Here is a 22,711-nt window from a genome sequence, read left to right on the forward strand (position 1 = left end):
GATTACCTGGGGGGAATTTCTTCAAATTTAGCACAAACGTCCACTTGGACTCAAGGATGTATTGATTACATTTTGGTGCTCATAGATCAAAGTCCAAGGTCACTGTGACCTTGCATCCGCCTAATTTCTGTGAACGTTATATCTCAAGGACAGAGGGAGTTTTTAAAAATTTTGCACAAATAAATCAACTGATTAGAATTTGGTGCTGAAAGGTCAGGGTCACAAATCCTGTTTTTGGCCGTAACTCAAGAATTCATATGCTTATTATGAAGAAATTTCACACAAATTTCTGATAGGATGTAATGATGAATTGATGATATTTTTATATTCAATTCTATGGTCTATGCACGTGATATCTCAAAAATGCCAAGAGGGACTTTCTTCAAATTTGGCACATACTTGGACTTAGACTCAATGATGAACAAATTAGATTTTTTAAAGATCAAAAGTTACTGGGACTTCTTAAGTCTCACACATGTCTAACAGGATAGATTGATAAAGTGATGACATTTTATATCAAAAAGGTCAATGTTCAACTCCACTGTGACATTATAATGTTCTGCAAAAACTCTTTTCCATATTTCTCAATGTCATAAGTCAGAAACAGAAGAGAAAACACTTGGTCAGATACTAAATTGTTGAACCAATCTTGGGTGCTCACTTTGAAACTGTGCCGATTTTAGACCTCTTCTGTGTGTGAAGCAATCATGCTTTCACAGACATGGATGTAAACTTTGAGTGCTACTTGACTGATGTGTGGAGGCATACAAACGCACGGCGGTAATTCTGGTTAACCATCACGTGTATTTCTTAATTTTCTGCCCTTGTTCTGTCTCTCCTTCCATGTATGTCAGCTAGTGGGAACTATGTTTGAACAGAGATGGAATCTGATATGTCAGAATAGTAGAAAAAAATAGGTTTTGTATGTGTGTTTTAACATAAATCCTAAAGTTTCCTTGCCAATGTTGTGCCCCTCTACTACTTTTACATGCTGCATTTTTGAGATGGAGTATTTCTTGTATTATACATTGTGAATGGTCATGGAAATTTTATTTAAGCTCCTTGAAGAGTTTTATAAATTTGCAGTTGCCTTCAGTTTTGTCTTTGATGTAAGACCTTAATTCTACTTTGGTGAGTCAGTGCAGTCTGCTCTGGAGTGTGTGCTAAATTCCCCAAATGAAATCAGTTTGGATGTAAGATATAGTTTAACAATTTCCTCACAAAGGACTTTTAAGTTCACCTGTGAGTGGCAGAGGCCTATCTCATGACCATCTCTTTCATCAACTTAACCCGCACCTTGACGTCTGTGGGAATTGGCTCTAGGTGACAAGATGGGTTAGCGATTTTGCAGAGATTAGCTCAGCTCTCAGGCTGCAAGATAAAGGTTATCTTTGGCATTGGCACCAATCTGCAGATTGCCCTGTCTATGAAATAAGGCAATGTGGATGATTAAATGGGCACCCTGGTCTCACATACCGCACTGTATCATGGTGAGGAAAGGTCATTCAATATATATGGAAATGATTACTGCTGCCTGTGATTATGGGGCACAGCTTGGATAGTTTTCAGGAACTACGACTGAAAGGTGAAAATGATGAAGTAGCTCCGTGGTAAAGTGTTGCTTTATATTTGAAGAAGGAACCGTTTTCTTAATCCTCCTCTGGAAAATGTCTCAGTGCAGTCTCGAGGTTTCAAAGTGTCCAATCTCTCTCAGCCTTGTGTGCACTGATGAGTCTTTGTTGAGGTGAAGCACAGAGCGAGGTCACTGTGGGATGCAATTACTCGCTCCCTCACAGGTTTCACAAACACAACTTTATGACTGCATCATGCTGAAGATACAAGCTGGGATTGATGCTACATTTAGTGAAGTATCCTAACTGTTGTTGCTATTAAAGGAGACCTGTATAATGCTCATTTTTAGGGTCATATTTGTGTTTTGCTTTTCTCCTAGAACATGTATACATGATTCAAAGCTCAAGAAACACATTTTTTCTCATACTGTCTGTGATTGATCAGCATTAGGGGTCCTCTGTTTCTCGGCATCTCTACCAGGCCTCCAATAGGTGTGCTGGTCAATATTTGGGGTGACCAAACAGTGGATTTACATCTGTCATATGATGCCATATGACCCTATTTTTGCTATAGACTTACATAGCGAAAGAGACGTCTGTAAATCAGTGCAAAAATGTTTTGAGTGTCAGAAATTCATCCATTTGCTCTGATAGCATTTGTGAAGTCTAAAAAAGATGCATAATTGAATCATATTATCACCATTCAGGTTAACTGGGTGCTAAACTGGAAGCTGGCTCAGATGGCAAAAATCTCAAGTGCATCTGCTCTGCGGGTCACACAGTGTAGAAGCACTGCCAGTCATCAGGGTGACTTTACATGTGGCAGTCTAACTTTTTTGGATTCATGCGCCACTGAACTTCCACTCTGCTTCCTACCCTGTATCCAGTTTTCTTTATAGATCCATGAGGAGTGACTGTAAGAAAGAAAACAGCATGTTGTATAATGAAAAATCACAAATAAAAGATTCAAAACACAACCAGAAATGTCACAGCAGTGGTATGATCCACAATTGGGGTGAAAATAACAATATTGGGAACAAGATTTAGTGCTTCCCGGACGTTAGCATCCAGCTACCTTTGTGCCTGCAGCTTGGGAGCAGCACTTTCTTTGGGTGAAAAAATACTCACCAATTAAAAAAATTAATAAAATAAAGCTTTTTAGATTAACAACTGCAGTGGCATTTTAACAAATTAAATGAGCAAGAGGAAGCAGAAAAAATAAAATAAAAGATAGTAAATAATAAAAATTGCGGGGGCTGTAATGCCCAAAAGACGTATACACTGATTTACAGTCTTTGCTTCCACAAAGTAAATCTGTTGGTCGTTTGACTACGATGTAAGATTGTCCTCAGAGCCTGGTGCTGTTGCTGGGGGCCTGGATCTGACATCATCTTGTAGCCAAAGTAGATAAAATGTTGGAAACAGAGTATTAAAATGGTCTGGAGCCTTAGGTTATGTTCACAGGGAGTACTTTCATGCATATTTACCTCATCATTTAAACCCATGACCACATTAAATATAAACTTCCAGAATTTTAGTATTATACATGTGATAGAAAATAACAAAAACATAGTAGATCCCTTTTAGAAAAAAAGCAAGAATAATCAAAAGAAGCTGTTAAAACAAACCCACAAAGACGGAGAGCAGTGTGAATCTGTGGTCAAACACTTTTTTGGTGCTCTGCTGAGCAGGAAGCAGCTCAGCTGTCAAAGTGGGTTCCTACATGAGTGTAATCTTGGCGGACAGGGCAGTGGCAAGACTCTCACGGACACCCGCACCCTAATGTATCCCAGACCCTTGAAACAAATGACCCAAATATTCACTGAATCAAGGCATTTGGCTGACGGTGCACTGCAGATGTAGTGTTACTTACACAGAGGTTATTATCGTCGCAGCCTCCAACAAAGCCCATAAGCAGCGCAGTTACACCAGTTAACGTCACGTGTTTGTGCTGAGCAGATCTGTCTGCTTGAAGAGAAGATTGTTTTCCCGTAGAGAGAGAAAAAAAGACAGGAGTGACACGGAATATTTATCAGACTGTTGCTCTCAGTTTCAGGTCTTTGTGTTAGATTATCATGTGTTTGTTCTTCTTAACGCCCTGATTGACTTCACATTGATTCAATGATGCTGATTTTTTAAAAGCACCAATGAGGAATTTGCAGCCGTGCATGAAAACACAGAACCCTGAAGGAATCTTGGTTTAATGTTGCTCTTGCAGAATTGAAATTCATATTTTGTAGGGCTGCAGCGATTCATGGATGTGATACAGGGTTCTTGCAGATCCTTTAAAAGACATTTAATTTATACATCTACAAAAAGGCCTTTATTACTATTAAAATGTTTTAATTCACTCTTTAAAAAGGCTTAAAAATGCTAAGACTTTGGAAGCAGGGTTTTTAACTTTTTTCCTTACATTTTATTTATTTATTTTTTACATTGCATTGTAAAATCTCAAAATAATTGGTGATATCTATATTTTTACTTTAACAACTGTGTCTCACAATTACCATCACACAGTTCAGGATAGAGGATTCAACAACACATGTAAATTTATCACACTCAGAAAAGTGATACTGTAAAACTGCAATATCTTCTGAGACGGTTATCGTACTATGAAAATCTCACATCGTTGTAACCCTAGTCACAGCTGTCCTTTTAAATTTCGGATTTAACATATGACAAATAGGGTCTATGATATTAATATTAATAAATATCATACCACATTTAAATATAAATGAGACAAGTTTTTGAAATTATGTTTGGGTAAATTAAGTGTTATCTGTATTTACAGTGTAATAAAAAATTATCCGTAGAATAATCAGTCGCTTAGTCATTAGATTAGTCAACTGAACTAAAAAATAATCGTTCAGTCGAGAAAAATAATCTGTAGGTGCAGCCCAAATGTAATGCCTTGACTACCCAATAATTACCATGATTGAATATGTCAGTTGCAGAGCAGAATATTCTGCATACATATTACCCACGGTCAAGGACTCATCAGCTGTTTAACTCCTGCCGTTTAGCGTGCTTTAATTAAACCCTGGCGAATGCGATCTCATGCACTCGTTGATGCTACCAATCGCCGCTTGAGTGTCTTGCAATCTCCATGACGCTCACCTCTCCCAAATTTAATGGCCAAGTGAGAGACTGTCAGATCCTGAATGAGCTGGCCCTGAACCAGCTGCAACAAAGCACCACAGGATCGCCCGAGCTGGCGGGGGAAGGAGGTCTCCAAGCAACAGCCAGCGGTGGCATGCACATTCAGCTATTGACTTAGCCTTTATCCACAGCCCTTGTGTGGTTGTCAGATCCCCTACAGCAATCTCGCCGCTGAGCGAGGACCTCTGCCATGCCTGCTCATCTCTATCTTTCCATCATGTCTGAGTTATTATCAGCCCTACAAACTCATCAGCCTCCAAAGGAAGTGAGCATCTGCTCCTATTGGAGATGTTTGGAAATGGAATAGTCGGCTGTTTCTTTCACGGCGGTGTCAGGGAAGGTTTTGAATAGTAGCGGTAATAGAAGTGTTACCTTGAGGTGTGTGTGTGGCACTGAAGTGTAAGCGCAGAGGGGAGATTGCCTAGAGCGAGAAAAATAAGCTGTCTGTGTGGTTCTGTCAACAGCAGGAAATGTAGAAAGTCATGTTTGGAGAGTTGGAGAGGGATCGCAGCGAGTTCAGTTGATATTTCTATCAGTCAGGATCACACTGCCTAATTACATCACAACAGGACTTGCTTGAAATGAACTGGTTTGTGCAGCAAGTCATCAGATTGCATCTGAACTGTTTATTGCTGCTCGGCCACACTCAAAGACGGGGTGAGAAGACGGCCGTCTAAGACTGGAGAGAAACACGATACTTATTCAAATATGGGGATGAAAGTGCAAACTTTGAGATAATCTTTCTTCAAAGGCATTCATGGTGTTGCACTCGCTTAGATACAAAAAGTGCCTGAAGTAGTTTTGTGAAACTGAAAAAAGTGAGCATGAGAGAGAAGTTTCACCCTTGCCTTCTTTCTCCTCTAAATGCATAAAACTCAAGACTATATTCAAGAGTAAAACAGTGTGTACGCTAAAAGGTAGAAATGTGTATACACATTCTTCTGTTCAGATTTATAAAGTGGTGCATACCCCTGATTCTGTTTCATAAATCTTGATTGTTGTGGCGCAGGGTGAACATGCACGAGAAGCATTTTCACACCCACAGGCCACCACAGATGGATCTAGAAACACCCTTAATCATTGATGAAGTCAGGCAGTGGTTGAAACATTATGACTTTTTTTTTTTTTTTTTTTTTACCAATTTAGGCTTTTTAATGTTATTTCTACTCGTTTTTCTAATTTTTTGAGTGCCTAGATTTCCTTCCTGTTAATACTATTGTTTCTGTTTTCCATTAGCACCCGACACAAGTTTTCTACGTTTGATTATAGCCTACAGAGCAACCAGCCATCTCTCTTTTTCTACCCGTAATCATTCGTTTGCATATCAATACATGTGCTCTCCACCATTCATTAAACCTGTCAGTGAGAAATTCAGCAAAGAAAGAGCAATTTCTCGGACTGTGTCGCACTGCAAGGTGCTCCAACGGTGCCAGACCAGCTGTTATTAAGTGCGGCTGTGGCTATTTGTTATATTCATACAGCAAATTAGTTTTTCTGCAAACCATCATTACAGTAAAATCTCAATAATCATCATTATCAAACATCATAAGGATTATCAGTGGTTAATTCATTTAGCACTAAAGCTGAGAGCTTCATATGTAGTACACTGAGGATCTGCATCAGCCCCCAGCCGTAAACAGGAGGGCGGGAAGGGGAGCTTACCGTCCTCCTACTGCCAACGTTTGAGTGAGTTTCTGTTGAATGTCCAAATTAAAAAACGTCACCATGGTGCAGCGGCCGCTGCTGGCTTTACCATAGTGTTTTTGACCGGCCAGAATCGTGGAACAAGACATTATATTTTGTAACTGGAGCATGCGCATTCGTGCATTTGCTACGTGTGCAGTAACATAAAATGGGCTGCATACAGACGGTCTGCATGGACCCTTGGGGCCTATGAATTTGTCTTAAGGCTGCACACTCTTACACCCTTTTTCCACTAAAATTAGTACACTGCTCTGGTCATAGATGTATGGTAATGCAGCAGATGAGTCTACCTTTCTGTGTGTTTCATTTATTTATTTTTTGTTATTTTCTGGTGTGTCATTTTTGTCGTTACAGACGGGCCAGAAAACAGGTTTGTAACCTGCAAAAAGCAGCATGGAGGCCAGTGAAAATGTTACTTCTCATCGGTTACTTCTTTTTATATCTCGTGCTTATTCTCTTTTTTAAACTTAGTATTTAAAAATTGTGGCCCATCATTATTTTGCCCTGGAAAAGGGGCAAAATTAGTGTGTCCACCCTGGTGGTGTATTTCATTCACTGCCTATCAGAGCCAGTCGTAGCTAGAGCCGATAAATACCCATGACTACTGCAAAGTTACCTGGAAGTGAATGATGATTGTCACTCTCCCATTAAATACAAAAGCCACATTTTAGCTGGTGGTAGTTGATTTTTTTGTGCAGCGATAAGGGGGCTTTACTAATACTATACTTTACTAATCAGTCAGACAAAAAATGTGAGGGGCTGCGTTGGTGTTTTATTTTCTTTTTATTCAGATTTGGGTATTAGTAATCACATGAAAAGCAGTCACATCTGTGGCTTTTTGATAGGCAGCAGATCTAAAGAGATCCATTTGCATTCATCTGCAGAGGAACAGCAAACTCCAATAATAACACAATCAGGCAGATTAATTGGTTTGTCAAAGAGCTCCTGTGACTGTTTGATTTAGACTCTGCTGAGTCAAGGACAACCCCTCAAGTAGATTTTTTATTGAGCAGACTTTTATTTGGGAAGCCTGACATCTTGTGTCAAAACTCATCTGATTCCAGCGCAGTCATGATGGAAATATTGAATCCCTCTGCTCTAATTTAACTCCTGTTGAATAACACAACACAAAAATGTAGCAACAGCTGTATGTGACCACCAGTTCGGACTGCGGTTCGCCTGCACTTTATATTGTTATGACAGGCTTTCCAAGCACAAGTTACGGCTGGCTATCTGATGTCAACATCTGTCTCTGTGTGCTTATAAATCCTTGTATTTTTAGGTCATTTCCTGCGGTTGATTCAGATAGATAGAGCTCTCTGTCTGCTAAAATGCAACACAGATTGTTTGGAAACAAAACCTGGTCATATGATCAAATGGAGGTAGCATTGTTTGCGTCTGCCAAAACAAATGAAACCAATATTGTTAATACTTTGTGTTCTTTAACCCTTTGAAACCTGAAGGCAATGAGCAACTTAACAAGAAATGACCCATGGAATTAGTAAAAAGTTACAAGACAATTACTTTAAAATAAGCAAAACAAGAAAATGAAAAAAAAAAAAAGAAGACGAGACAAGGAAAAGACATTAAGAACAGAGTTCCTCCAGATCCTTAAAAAGTCTTAAGGCCTTAATTCGTATTAAATTACTTAATCTTTCAAAAGTCTGACATGGGAAGTAGGATTTTATGATTTTTTAAAATATTTTTTTATTTTGCATTGTAAAATATCAAAATACTTTTGAACATCTTTTTTTTTTTTGTTAAACCAAATAGATACTTTTGTGATAGTATAATGTTTTTATTGTAGATAATCTTAAAAAAATAAACTTTTTTATTGGACAAAAAATAGTTGTGTTTTATTTCACAATAATATCTGTACAAAATAAAATTGTCCTTCTTTAATTTTAGTTATTAGAAAACTGGTCTTGTAGTTTGTTCTAAGTGGCATTAAAAGAAACTCTTTAAAGTCTTAAATCTACCTTGCCTTAAGCTGCAGTAACCCTGTATCAGAGGTGCGAAAAGTATACTTTTTTCTGGAATATAATTTTAATGTATAATAATAAGAATTTTAAATATAGTTTGCTGTACATTTTTTTCCCTTTTTTTTGTTTTGTTTTGTTTTTTTGGACAATATCTAATAATCTTCCCACAGCTAATTTCAGATCATTTGCATGTAGCCTTTTACAAATTTTTCTTTCTTTTTAAATTTTTTTCTTAATTTTCTGGACATTTCTTTTTCCTTTGTTTTCAAAAGAAATTTGAAAACAAAGGAAACCACTAAAATCTTAACAGGTTTTAGAGGTTTAAATACTTGTGAAAGGCGTCTGAACGCAACACAATAAAACTGACGTCGATCCAGGTTCTAAAGGGTTAACACCTAATTTTACAGCTTTGTACATTGACGAGTTCCCTCCATGTGTTTGGTGCATGTTATCAATTACTGCCGTTTAAGTATGAGGTTTACAAAGACAAATACTCAGTGTGTGTTCCCTTCATCTGCACAAACAATACTCAGCATGGTCGTTTTACATTCTCTGCTTTTGTTATTGTGTTTTCACTCTTACAAAATAAAAAGAAAATGTCTTTGTGCCTGAAACAACAGATTGGGGATGTCCTTATCGACAGTGTATTTTGAAGTAATTCCCCAGAGACGAAGTAATCATAATTAGCTAATTAAAGAAGACTTAAGAGAGGGCCAGTGTGAAAGAGTGGCAAAGTAGATTAGTTGGAAATTTGCATGTGTTGATACTGCAGGAGGAAGGAAATGTCTAATGTCTTATTTCTATTTATGGGGAGTGATCTGTTTTCAAGGGCATGCTTGGAGCCAGATGCTGCTTTTAACTGTCTAGCTGTTTGAGGTTGTTACACAGGAAATCTCCGTCTTAGATTATTGGTTTATGTCTGAATAAAAGGGAATGCAGCAGCCTTGGGTGAAAGCAAACCCTGTATGTGCATCGGGCACATTTTTAAGCACATCAGCCAGCAAGCAAAAGGTTTGCGTAAAACACCATCCCTGGTAATTACATGAAATCGGAGGGATTGTTCATTGTCCCGGGCTTTGTGATCTGGACATTGTCCCGGTCTCTTCTGGCTCTGTGCCAGCTCAGGGTCTTACAAACAACAGTGGGGGAGGGAGCCCGTAATATGGAAATGGCATTAATTACGGAGCCTATACAACAGATGTGACCTTCAGCCTCCACTTCAGCATAAATACTCATCTCATGAATGAAGAACGGCTCGAATATGAAATCATTTTGCAGTGCTTGCCCTGTAAATATCATTTTTCGTATTCTTTCAATCTTTATCTGAACACTCATGTATAAAGTGGTTCACTGGTGTGTGTGTGTGTGTGTGTGTGTGTGTGTGCGTGTGTGTGTGCGGGCGCGCACTTCACTAACTCAACTCCCAACAGCAGGTAATCTCATCTTCTCATCAAAATTTTCAGATAATCTAAATCCTACCAAAATAGCCTTGAACTAAAAACCCTCAAACCTCCACGGCCTCGGCATTCCCCAAATCTCCATCATTAACTTGTCAGAAAGCAGCATTTACTGTCTCTCCCCCAAATCTCTGTCAGCCCCGCTGGCGGTTTGAACACCAGGCTGTCGAGTCCGGCGCGCTGCGCTGATTAACATATTAACACGTCTTTTGTTTCAATTTTCCAGCGCCGGCCCCAAAGGAGACAACATCTACGAGTGGAGGTCGACCATCCTGGGCCCCCCGGGCTCCGTGTACGAGGGAGGCGTCTTCTTCTTGGACATCGCCTTCACGCCAGACTACCCCTTCAAACCCCCCAAGGTCAGCAGCCTGCAGACATAACTGTTACAGTGTTTGGATGTTTGAGTAGCCGACCGAGTACGAGCTTCCTGCACAGCGTCTGGGGAAATGTCGACAAAATATCTGGGTCATTTAATGAAGAGATCGTGAAGCATTAACTGTATTAACATTTTCTTCCATCGCAGACATAGTCAGTTTATATTTGATATTTTTTGTGTGGAATAATTTGCAGTTGCAAGTGACTAGAGCTGGGAATTGTTTAGGAAATTTCCAAAACACCAATATCAGTACCCTCAAAGTGATGCCGATACCAATATAGTTCTCCGTTCCTTTGATATGAGGGCAGTCCTGACTATCACTTTTTGATGAGTACACAAGTCTGACTTTTTTGAAGCATGAGTTTTCAGTCAGTTTCACTAAATTAACATGACAGTAAGCCACTTTGTTTGCATTCAGGTTACAGCAACTTTGGCCATATAGCAAGAAAAAAGACTATTTTGCAAGAAGTCTACGCTTTTACTTACAGTATTCAAGTGATTTGACAAGCTCATTGTAGAGTTGTGATACACCAAGCAAAAGGGGTAGAAAATGCTCACATCCACACAAAAGTACAAGCAAAAGAGAGAGAAAAGTCTGCACACTTAAGCTCCCCTTGCAGCTGTTACTGAGTAACTCACGAGTGACGTTTTCGAGCTGCATGCTCTCCTTTAGAGTTGTGATACATGCCATTTCCCTTTAGCATATCATGGACACTGGATCAATTCCATGATTTTTTCAACATCTGGCAAGCCTTTATGTGTGGTCAAACTGTTCCAGTAGTGACTGATGTTAGATGAGAGCGAGTCAGTCACAAAGCTATCACTTTTTTAATTGTCCTTTTCTGAGAAAGCTGTTTGATACTGTACACTTTAGAGTGGCCTTTTATTGTGAGCCCAAGGCACACCTGTGTAGTTATGATGCTGTTTAATCAGCATCTTGATATGCCATACCTGTTAGGTGGATTGATTATCTTACTATCAAATTTACAACCAAAATTAGAGAGAAATATATTTGTGGAGTGCATAAAAAGTTGTAGATCTTTAACTTAATCCTTTGAAAATTGGGAGCAAAAACAAAAGTGTTGCGCTTAAATTTTTAACAAACAAAAGACCAGTTATTTATCCTAGCACCCATTTATCTGACCTGAAGTAATCAACATTTTTACTTTCAAACATTTTGGCAGCTTCTCTGCATGCTGAACTGCTAACTTTATCAAAAACGCAGCGCTTGACTTGGACGCACCACAGTATATATCAGATGTAGCTGCAGAAGAAGCGGGCCAATTGCACATCGCATTAAATGTAAAAATGCCTATGGTGATCGGCTGCAAATAAATAGTCTTTTTTTTTAGATCTTGGTACAGAATTGAATGCAGGTATCGTTTGACTGTGGAAGTTTGGATACTACTTGACACTGCGTTATTTTAGTCGCTACATTAAAGCTAAAGAGTTCAGATATGCAGCCTTAAATATGGATAAATGGATGTCATTACCTGTAGATACAGATAAACCTCAGTATTTATCTTCAGTTGCGTCTCTGGCTGCCTGATACATTTTTTCGGTATTCTCTGTATTATAATCGCTTTAACTTTGATTTTAGTTCTTTTATTTCGAGAAATATTCACATTGTTTTGAAGAGGTGATTCTGAAACTACAAACTGGCACGTTTTCCTCTGGTGTGCACAGTCTGTCTGCTCTCCCATTAATATTAGGCACATCAGAACAGACTCTTATTTTCTTACATCATATGAGGCATGGTTTGTCAGTTTGTCTAGCAGTTCTGTGACAGACTGGCAACCTTTAATGCTTGTAAAAATCATAGTTGGCCAGAAATACTCAGGGTACCCAGAGGCTGTCTGCACTCTCAGATTGTGCAGAGAGAAGCACTCAACTGTGTCTCGACTTCACCAGAAAGCTGCTTAAGTCCAACTTCAGTGACTGGCTGTCCCCCCTCAGGGACGAGCTCACAGGTCGTCAGAAAAGAGCTCAGACAAACCATCCTGAGACGTCCAACGAAGAGATACAGATCAGCAGTTCCCTACATGTGCAGAATCCTGAATGACAGCAGATTTTAGGCCACAGATTTATGGTAAGAGATAGATAGCTGCAATTGTAAATTTGGGTGTATTTGTAATTCTACACCTATTTTAAATGCCGAGGTCTACTTCGTATTGATGTTTCATAGAAACAGCAGTTTTTAGTTTTTGATGATTGTTGAACCTGTGATCAATAACGAAACTGCCATGTGTCTGCTGTATCAGGCTCAATCCACAAGCTGTTTTCATAGTGACAGTTTCAATGTCCACAGCTGAAAGATGATGTTATGGCACAAGGTTTTTTGTTATTTTTACAAGTTCACACACCTGGCAAGATGCGGATGAAGGGCTGTTCACCAAAATGTTTCTAAATCATTATTTTTACAAGTTAGACAGTATTCAGGAGTTTTTCTGCAAGTTGTGTTTAGCTCGTCCCTCTTTTATGCACCTGTTTGGAAACACGTGTGAAGTATTCTTTTGTTCACATTTTATATACCAAATAATCCTAATTTGATAAAACAGCGGACAGCAATGGATTTCTGCTCAAAATGTCCTTCACTATGATCATAAGTAGATTTTTTGCTGTAACACAGTAAAAATCTTCTCCATTAAACTTCTCACAAATGAAATAAAAGTTTTCTTTCAGGTTAGCTTGAATTTAAGTTATTTTACTGTACAGTTTTTGAGAAAATTAAAGGGAACATTAGTTTTATTTAAGTTACAACATTTAGAATTTCCTCATATTTGAACTGTTAAAACACAAATCCAAATACTTTTGCTGAAATTTTCAGAATTTTCGGAACAACCCAAGTATCTTATTTGAAGAATTTTAATATCTTACAAAAAACTAAATTGAAAAGTTGGCAGTCCGCCTGCGGTGGAGGTGCCAAGAAAGGAGAGCAAATGCACCAAATGGTGCCGTACAAACATTTTTTGGTGCAGATTTATTAAATGGTGCATTTGATTCTAAAAATACATGCAGCTTTGCATGTACATAGAAAAGGAGTATTCTTAGCTCTGCATCTCTCTAATTAAAAAAAATGTCTGAGACCACAAATAACCCCAAAAACAAAACTTATGTTGTGTCTTTTTGTTTTCTAAATAAAATCTACAGATAAACATCTCAGCTTCACGTAGGTAAAGTCCTCACACACATTTCATGTACTGCTGAATCTTGAAGGGCGGTGATGACCTACTTTAGATCAAAATATGTATATTGTTGTTGTTGTTGTTGTGGGAGGTGTAACTGGAAGTGGTTTTATTTTGTTGTGTTCATCCGTTCTGTACACACGACATGTCCCTCCTCAGCTGTTTACCCAGATGTTTTACAGTTTTTCCTCCGTTAAAGGTCCTGCTGTGAGGGTTGAAGGACAGAGGGATGTCATGTGTTGTAAAGTTTTATGAGGCAAATTATGATTTGTGATATTTGACTTTATAGTTTAAATTGAATTGAAATTACTATTTCTGCAGCCCTTTGGGGCATGCTTTGTGATTGGCCTACATTGAACTTTGACTTGATTAATCTGTAAAGCACTTTGCGTTGCCTTTGGGTATGAAGTGTGCCATATAAATACATTTGCCTTGACTTGCCATGCCTTGGTGAGAAAACTGCAGCATAGACAGATTTCACTAAGCTAATAGCCACAAAATAACCTTTAATGGGCAATAAAGTTATGCAAGTATTATTTATCTTTTTGTTGCCCGATCATATTGTTCCATTGTAGCTCCAGTAGTAAATGTTTCATGGCCTAGTAACCGTCTGCGGCCTGGGGATTGGGATCATGCGCAGGTGTAGAAAATGAATGAATAGTCAGACTGATGCAGTGTGACTTTTACGCATGTCGACGGCAGCGTAATGTGGGAAATAAGACAGCAGAGCACATTAAATCACACTGGTGTTTTGTCAGCAGCGCTGCAGCTCTTTGACTCTCAACAGCTCAGTTAGCGCTTTTCTTTTATGAAGAATCGGCGTGATTCAAGCTCAGAATCTGCCAAATCCTGACCTGTTCGGTGCTCAGCGTCTTCTTGTTTTTGTGATGTTGTCTGCAGAGTGCTCTAAGGATGTCGAGTGGATGTCATTATTGAACACGCACACTGTCAGGGCCAGTGTCCCCTTTGGTTTGCAGTGCACCCTATTACCCTTTCACTTAGCTTTCCATTTTCCCTCCCCGCTTTCTGTTACGGACACCCCTCCCTGCACTCTCTCGCCCTCTTCTCTCGCTCTTTCTCGCTCTTTGTGCTGTGTAACCACCAGCTCCGTGTTTGACAGCAGACTCAAACAAATCCGCAGGCTCCGGCCCAGCTTTCTGTTGCCAGAGGGACTTGAGTGTTTCCGCCCCTTCCAATACCTCCTACCCCTCCGACACACTGTGATCTGCAGCCAAACCCCCCTTCACACACACACAGACACACACACAGACACACACACACCAAACCCTTCGGCCTGTAGCTGCCACACACTCCCTCACTATAGAAACGCTTCAGTGGAGCTCAGTCGCTGAATGCACTCAGACTGAGGGCTTGGGAGTTTTGGACCCAGAATCCCACTTTTTCAAATCTCAAGACTCTAAAAGAGAAACAAGAGCTGACAAGTTTGCCAGGTGGAAGCCTTTCTGTTTCTGAGCCAGAAGAGGAGCTCTGTGTCTGCAGAGGAGGTGGAGGGGGGTCGCTTATTTATACCGTCCTGCCCCCGTGTGATTTTTGGGAATGCCAAGGCTCATTAGAGGTTTCCTCCGGAGGGTCAGGGTCAGGGGGGCCAGATGTTGGTGATTGGAGCAGTGGGGGCAAACCGCGGTGTCAAGTGTCAGAACCAAACAGATGTCAAGCTCAAATGTGAGCCGAGACAGACGACTTCGCCAGCGGTAGGTCGGTTGTTCAGGGTGTTTGAGGTGAGCACAGTTTGAGCGTTAATTTAGTCAACATGTAATGAGCAGGGTTCGTACAGTCAGGAAAAACCCGAGAAGGTCATTGAGTTGGCAAATAGCAATTTCCAGGCCTGGAAAAGTTTTGGAAAACTAAATATACAAAGGCAAAGAATGGCGTGCACACTGCAGGGCTCCAGTTATTACATATTTAATGCATTAAATTAGTGATTATTTAATGCATTAAATAAGTGAATATTTAATGCATAAGTGATAAGTGGATCCCTGCTGTGTGAGAGACTTTTATTTTTGCCTTTTGACTATTTGTTCATTTTTGGGTCAGCACCTGCTCCATATTTAGATCAGATGCTTCTGCTTCTAGAAAACAAAGTATACCCTGAGAGTTTTGGAAAAGTCATAAAATTTTGTTTCACAAACCTGTATAAAAACACGTGATGCGTTCAATGACTGTCAGAAATGTGAAAATCATTTAATTTAAAAATTATTCCTGTTTTTACAGTATCTGGCTGTGATACATGGAGTAATTTGTGTGATTGTTAAAGAAAGAGAATGAATGTTTTCTTTAAAGAATCAGCAAAATTTAAACAAAGGCTTTTTTTTCTTTTGCCAAAAAATGGAAAGAAAAAGAAAATTCTCCAAATTTTGTAAAAGTTAAGATGCCTGCAGGTTTTGAAGGCATATTTTCTTTAAAAATCACCAAAAACACGCCTTCCAAAAGCATGTATTCTACAAAATCAACAGAAAAATAAATACAAAATACCTTAATTTCAAGTTAAATTTCCTCCCCTAAGCAGAAATAAAAACCAAAAGTCCCGCCTCAGTGCTTAAAAAAAATAATTTGACATGCCGCCTCTTTTTGCATCACCCCCTCCCCTTTCATAAATGATGAACAGTCCCCAAGCTATCTTTAAATATTTAGTTCTAAACCAGTTCTAAATTCATTATTTTTTAAAATAATATATATTTTAAAAAGCTATAATATAGTCATGAAAAAGAACCAATAAGGAGTACTGATGGTTGTTTCAGAGAATTTATGATCTTAAAAATTTGCCTCAAAGTCATGAAAAAGTCCTGGAAATGTATTGTTAAAAATGTGTGTGACCCTGTGTGAGTCAGTGTTTGAGGCTGTGAGGTTCGGGGAGCCTGTTTACTGCGACAAGTCAAGGAATTAATTTACACTTGGGTGCTGGGGTCCAGTGTTCAAAGTGACAACAAAACTGTTGTTGTGGTGTTTTGATTTGACGCCATGCTGCCCTCTGTTGGTCGTTCTCATTCAGTAAATTATCAGGAGAACTGGAGGTGTGAACTCAACGCTAGAAGGAATAAATGCTGTTTTCAAGCCGTGAAAAGAAAGAAAACAAAACACTAAATATATAATGTTTCACCGACTGCAATATAGAATACAGTCTTCTTTATATACTGTGCATTTGTGGCTCCATGCACACTGAGCAACAGTGACAAATGGTGTTAAATGGCCCTCAGTGGAGCAATCGAGCAGGCCCATTACAGCGGTGCTGATGCTGATACATTAGCTTTAATGTGAATAAAAGAGAAAAAGGAGGTGAAAGGCCCACAGCAGCTTTTAACTGTCCGCCATGTCTCACCTATTATTACTCCCTGTTATAACAAGCTTCTCAACCTGCAGACTACACAGAGAATAGGCTGTCTTTAAGCGTTTTAAACTAATTTCCTGAAGATATCCCTTAATCCTCACTGAGTTTTTACATCATCTACATATATTAATGTGAGTAATTAAAGCCTGTTTCATTATTCTCTCTTTAGAAGAGGCTCTAAGACAAAACATTAGAGAATTAAATCGAAAGGTTGCATGCTTTGACTTCACTTGTTTCCTGGTTATTTATCACAAAGTGTTATTTTTATATTATTTGTCTATTATTTATTCAGTACAGAATTCTCTTTCTCTCTTAAGATAACTGTTTCAGTAAAGTGCTGAGCAAACAACAGTAATTACAAATTCACATCTTTTTTTCTGTATTTTCTATACATGCAGTTCCCACATGTTGAGATTTCTTTTTAGCACCAGTGACTATGTGTTTTTCACTAAATATTTGTTTTGCCCGTATTTAAAAAAAGACAATATTTCTACTAAGCTAAAAGAGCAAATATGAATAAGCAATTTGCGAAAGCCGTAGTTCGCTTCTTCCTAATAAGTGTCGACCTGAGCATCCTGGTATGCGCTGAACTTTAATTCATCTTTAATTTAACTTTGATTCATTGTTACCCTGCACAGGCTGGGACCTAGGAGAGAGGCACAGCTGTGCACAGGGCTTTCTCTCTTTTTTTAAAAAAAATTCCTGCTAAGCTGTTCACATGGCTAATGAAAATTATTATTCCACTAATATTCCTGTGAACATACAGCCGTGCATACTCTGATTAACTTACCCTGACATGTTGTTGATCGCGTCAAAATGTGGAAAAGTGGAACGGCCGGAGCGGCTTGTGCCATTTTGCTCAAAGCTTTTGACAAATGTTGAACTTGTTCGACTGTGTGAACTCAGACTTCCGCTTTAAATCAATTAAACATACATGCAAACACCCACATACCTAAAATCAAATATCTATTGTTTTTTACAAGGAAGATAAACAAGGAAAAAATAAATATTAAGTAACCAAATAAATAAACAGTAGCCCCTGTAAACACCTGGTGACTGTCAAACCCCCTCTTTATCTCTGTGCCTCGTAAAAAATCATGTTTTTATGCATTATTTTAAACTAGTTTATGTTTTGATATTATTTTAGCTCCACATTGAAACTGTTCAGTAGTTTCTCTCCACAGATTGATATACATAAACCTCTTTGGGTTGTAAGGACCCCCGTAAGTTTTGAAATTAAATTTTAAATCTTTTTTTCCCTTTCTCTTGTCTTTTCTTTAACAAAAACTCTCAAAAATGTTTTCACAAAGTTCTCTACAATAATCATTCAAATCTTGACCATGCACAACTTCAGTTAATGTCAGTACTCAGATTTTCTACATGTAATTACCCTGTACCCACCCCTGCCCACTGTCTGTATGTCACCTGTGGGGTTTTTTAATCTTTGTTATTGCAAATAAAAAGAAAAAAGAAAAAAAAGTTCAAGTTTAAGATTGAGTAATAGTTGAACATATAATGTCGTGTTCATGTAAACGTACCGAGTATCACCATTTTTAAAAGTCCTGATTTCTTGTCTTTGTAAAATAAGATATTCTCTGTAACCGTAGTGTTTTTCTGTGTCTGCAGGTAACATTTCGTACGAGGATCTATCACTGCAACATCAACAGTCAGGGGGTGATCTGTCTGGACATCCTGAAGGACAACTGGAGCCCCGCCCTCACCATCTCCAAGGTGCTGCTGTCCATCTGCTCCCTGCTCACAGACTGTAACCCAGGTAAGACCAGCGTCCCCACCGACCAACACTTCCTGTCAGGAGACCTTTATGTGATGCAACTCAGAGTACTTGTTCTGTTCAATGTTTATTTTTATTCGAGGCCAAATTTCAAGTTGACACACAGTCAAAAATAATGTTTCCAGATTATTAACGGTGCATTAAGTTGGCCGTGACCAATTCAAACCCTCATTGTTTGACGACGCCGGCCAACACTGACAGATCTTTGGCACAAGTCTGGAGTTGTAAATAATAAAACCACATTTTCACAGAAGAGAAAAGCGAGTGAGCTGCTCAGAGAGGAGAGCCACAATAAAAAACGAATGAAAAACTAATATTATAATATAAATGACAAACATATTATTTGGAGTTAATTTTTTTGGCTTGAAAACAAATGTCGTGCTTGAGTGCAGGCTGGAAAACAAGTATAAAAAACAGGGAATTTGACTAGGTGAAGCAAAATTTCCACCTTTTGAAGATGTTAGATGAGCGTTTTGTGGCGTCTTTCATGCAGAATTCACTATGATTTAGGTCTGAGAATAATGGAAGTTCAGCAAATAAACTTGCAAGGCGGAAGTTTTATAGTCACTTTACGGCTTTTGCACAACTCTCTGCAGACTTTGCTGCTTCTGGAGGGGCTGTCTTTGCATTCAGTCTGATTAACTGGTTAGTGATGCAGCCGAATTTGATACAGTGTAATCAAGTCTACTTGAAGGTCGCCACACCGTCATAAAATCAAAAACTGCATCTGTCATCGAGGCAAAACTCTTTATGGTTTGGACTCAACATGAATCTGGTGGATGGTTTAATGATCTGGAATCAAATCGAATTGCTTTGATATCAGTCATTTTAACTGTGGAGGGAAAATTTGATAAATCACTTATCAATCGTAGCAACAGCTGTTTTGTTTTTTTATTCTAATACTATTTATATACCATTATAATGACACACTCAAATTTGTAAAAGGTAACTGTCGTGGAAGAAATCTTTACTCAGATTCAGTTAAAATCTTTACTTATATTCCTTTTCCACTTATGTTTTGCGTCCATCCGCGTGGCCGAGGGGGCGTCTACACAGCACAGTACCAAAACAAACCAACATGGAGGATACAGCAGTCTATAGTAGTTTAGAGTAGATTATAAAATATCAAGATATATATTGTGTATAACGATATATCGCCAAAAATACTGCGCTATTTTGTGTAGGCTCTACGCTACAATACTATGTTCACTATGTTCATCTATGGACTGCTCCAGCAGAAATTTGATCATTTTTGTGATATAACTCGGATTGTCCTGCACATACGTTTACTTCATCGGGGCCTGAGAGGTTAAAAATGTCTTTTTTTAAATAGTCAGTACACAGTTTGTGACTCCTGCTCAGGCGGTTGATCACACTTGATGATTTCTCTCTCCGTCTCTTGCTTTCTTTCAGCCGACCCTCTGGTGGGAAGCATCGCCACACAGTACCTGACCAACAGAACAGAGCATGACAGAATAGCCAAGCAATGGACGAAGAGATACGCCACATAGACTCCCGGCCCTCCCCCTCCTCGACCCCCCTCACCCTCCACTGTACCTCTCTCTACCTCTCTCTCTCACCCTTAGTCTGTCAAAGCACACTCACTAAGTGCAACGGTATACCTGCCCTCCTCCTCCTCCTCCTCCTCCTCCTCCTCCTCCTCCTCTTCCTCCTCCATCCCAACATTTTATCTACCTTTTCTGTGTAAAAAAAAAAAAAATCAAACAAGACAAAAAAATGTCCTTTGTTCCTTGTTGACTTGAAAGCTTCTTTTTTATACAAAGAGTAGATTGGGATTTTTATTTTCCAATATCTGAATGTTGGAAGTATTGTATTGGAGAAAAAAAAACACAGAATATTATAAATATCATACGCATTGTCCTCCAGCTATACAGTATGTATTCTCATTTTCTTAGTGGCACCTGGAACAAACATGCAGAATATATGCTTTTTACTTTTTTTTTGTTTTGGTTTTTTGTATTTGTCATCAATATGTTATCTGCATGGAACAGGAAGGTTTGCGTCAATGGATCCTTCATGCTTTTTAACTTCCTCTGATTTTGTTTGTACTGTATGTATTTTTTCAAAGGCTTTTGAGGCAGACCACAAAAGTATAGGTCTGCCTGTGAAAGAGGCAGGACTTGTATATTTACTGGCTACCCGCCACCTCTGCAATTGCAGAGTGGTTTGTTGTGCACTTGTATTACTGAAGCACCCAATAAAACACACTGTGGTTGGCTTGTGAGAAAACGCTCGGCTCCGTCTGGGATTTGTGTTTGACGACAGCCTCAAATATTCACACCTCTTCACTGATCCTCCGTTCACTCAGCAGCGGCTCAGAAATGCTTTTATGTGTCATTCACACCTGATTGTTAACACTTAGTGAGGGTTTATACAGTCATGGAAAACCTGGAAAAGTTGTGGAATTTGCAAATAGTAATTCCAAGGTCTGGAAAACTTTTGGCAAACTAAATATACCCTGAAGGTTTGTTTCACAAACCTGAATATTAACACATGATGTGTTCATTGGAAATTTGAAAATCCAATGATAATTTCTGTTTATACAGTTTCTGGATGAGATAAATTGTATTTATTGAGATTTTTAAAGAAATGTAATGGGTTTGGAAGGCTTGTTTTCTTTAAAAATCACCAAAACATTTTCTTTAACAATTACCAAAAACTTTTGAAGGGAAAAAAATCTTGAAAAATTAACAGTTATTGAAGAAAGAAATATTGCCGTATTTTCCCCTTATAAATCAAACATTTTTAAGAAAAAAAAAATTCTTTCAAATCACCAATTTTGAAGACCAAAATTGCCAAATCTGTTTCTTTAAAATCACCAAAAAATATTTCAAGAAAAAGAGAAAAGCCAAAGTTTTTTACTTTACAAATTGCTCCAAAATGCATGTTCTCTTTAAAAGCTTTTGCTAAACTAAAAACAAAATTTATATTTGAATTTAATATACAAAATATATTTTTGTATAATATTTAAGAAATTTAAGAAAAGAAAATATTGTAAATATTTTCTTTTTTAAAACATTGAAGGGGAGCAAGAAATTTAACAAATAATGGCCAAAAATTAAAAAATGACAGCGCAAAAAAATCATTTAAAAAAAAGGAAAAAGAAAGAAAGAAAAAAATATAAATATTGTTTTCTGGACATTTTTCATTCATTTTTATTATATCTAATGTTCCTTAATCCTAATCATTCATGCCAGCATGTACGGTTGTTGACATCCCGGTGTTGGTTGCCATGTGCTTTTGTTGCGTAAATACAACCACGCGCAGTGTCATCCCACCATGTGCTGTTGTTGACATCACGGGAGCGGCATCCCATAACATCAGCAGCAGACGTAAAAGGATACCTAGAGCTTAATATGTAGATGTGAAAGTCCACTGCAAAGTGGCAACATGTGACGACTCGCGATGAAAATGTGTTTGTCCTCAGGATCTCTGCGGGGGGTCCGAGGGATCCTCACCTGGCACATAACAAGCTCGATTTTTATGCTTTTTCCACTGTGGCACCTCTTAATTATAAATATACAAACCCAGTGTGCATCAGCTGTGAATTAGAAAATGGTTGGTGGGCCACCTGGCACCCTACTGTGAGCCAGATTTTGGCCCACGGGACATAAGTTGATTTCACTGTGAATCCTGCATCTTTGGTTTTCCTCAATGAATGCATCATACAGCCTCAATGAAGTGCTGAAACAGACGAAGTGTGAAATGTTTCTCCTTCAGATTTAAAGCACCTGAATGGGCAGTGCAGGATTTAATTCAGGATTTTTAAAGAGGTGAAAGACGAACACATGCTACTGTCATTCTTTACATGTTGAGATCACCTCGCTAACCTTTTAAAATCCACCAGCAGGTAACAGTACATGATGTTCTTCACGGCTCATTTAACTTCTGCGTTTCGACCTTACACATCTCTTAATATGTCATTTATTAGTTATTGCGCCAGAGGCATTCATAATAAGAAAGTTTTATTGTTGGTTGCTACTGACGGATGCAAAAAGTGAGAATCCTTTAAAACAAAAATACAAGTTATCCTCATTATCACAAGTGTTAAAGTGTGCTCTTCAGCTGTTTTATGCAGGGAATATTTTTAACTCACTGGTCCTGTAATAACACCTTGT

At 38.5% G+C, this 22,711-nt stretch overlaps 1 protein-coding gene across 1 annotated transcript in view; it reads left to right on the top strand.

Moving 5' to 3' along the window:
- Positions 1–20,822, top strand: part of ube2e2 (ubiquitin-conjugating enzyme E2E 2) — a 38,744-nt gene extending 17,922 nt beyond the window's left edge. The window contains exons 4-6 of the mRNA XM_042490250.1: positions 10,100–10,232; positions 18,407–18,554; positions 19,986–20,822. Of these exons, the coding sequence (XP_042346184.1) occupies positions 10,100–10,232; positions 18,407–18,554; positions 19,986–20,083 (379 nt within the window). The 3' untranslated portion in view covers positions 20,084–20,822. The remainder of the gene's footprint in view (positions 1–10,099; positions 10,233–18,406; positions 18,555–19,985) is intronic.
- Positions 20,823–22,711: the final 1,889 nt, after the last annotated feature.

Source organism: Plectropomus leopardus, chromosome 7 (assembly GCF_008729295.1).
Source record: "Plectropomus leopardus isolate mb chromosome 7, YSFRI_Pleo_2.0, whole genome shotgun sequence".
In the NCBI taxonomy this organism is placed as follows: Eukaryota; Metazoa; Chordata; class Actinopteri; order Perciformes; family Serranidae; genus Plectropomus; species Plectropomus leopardus.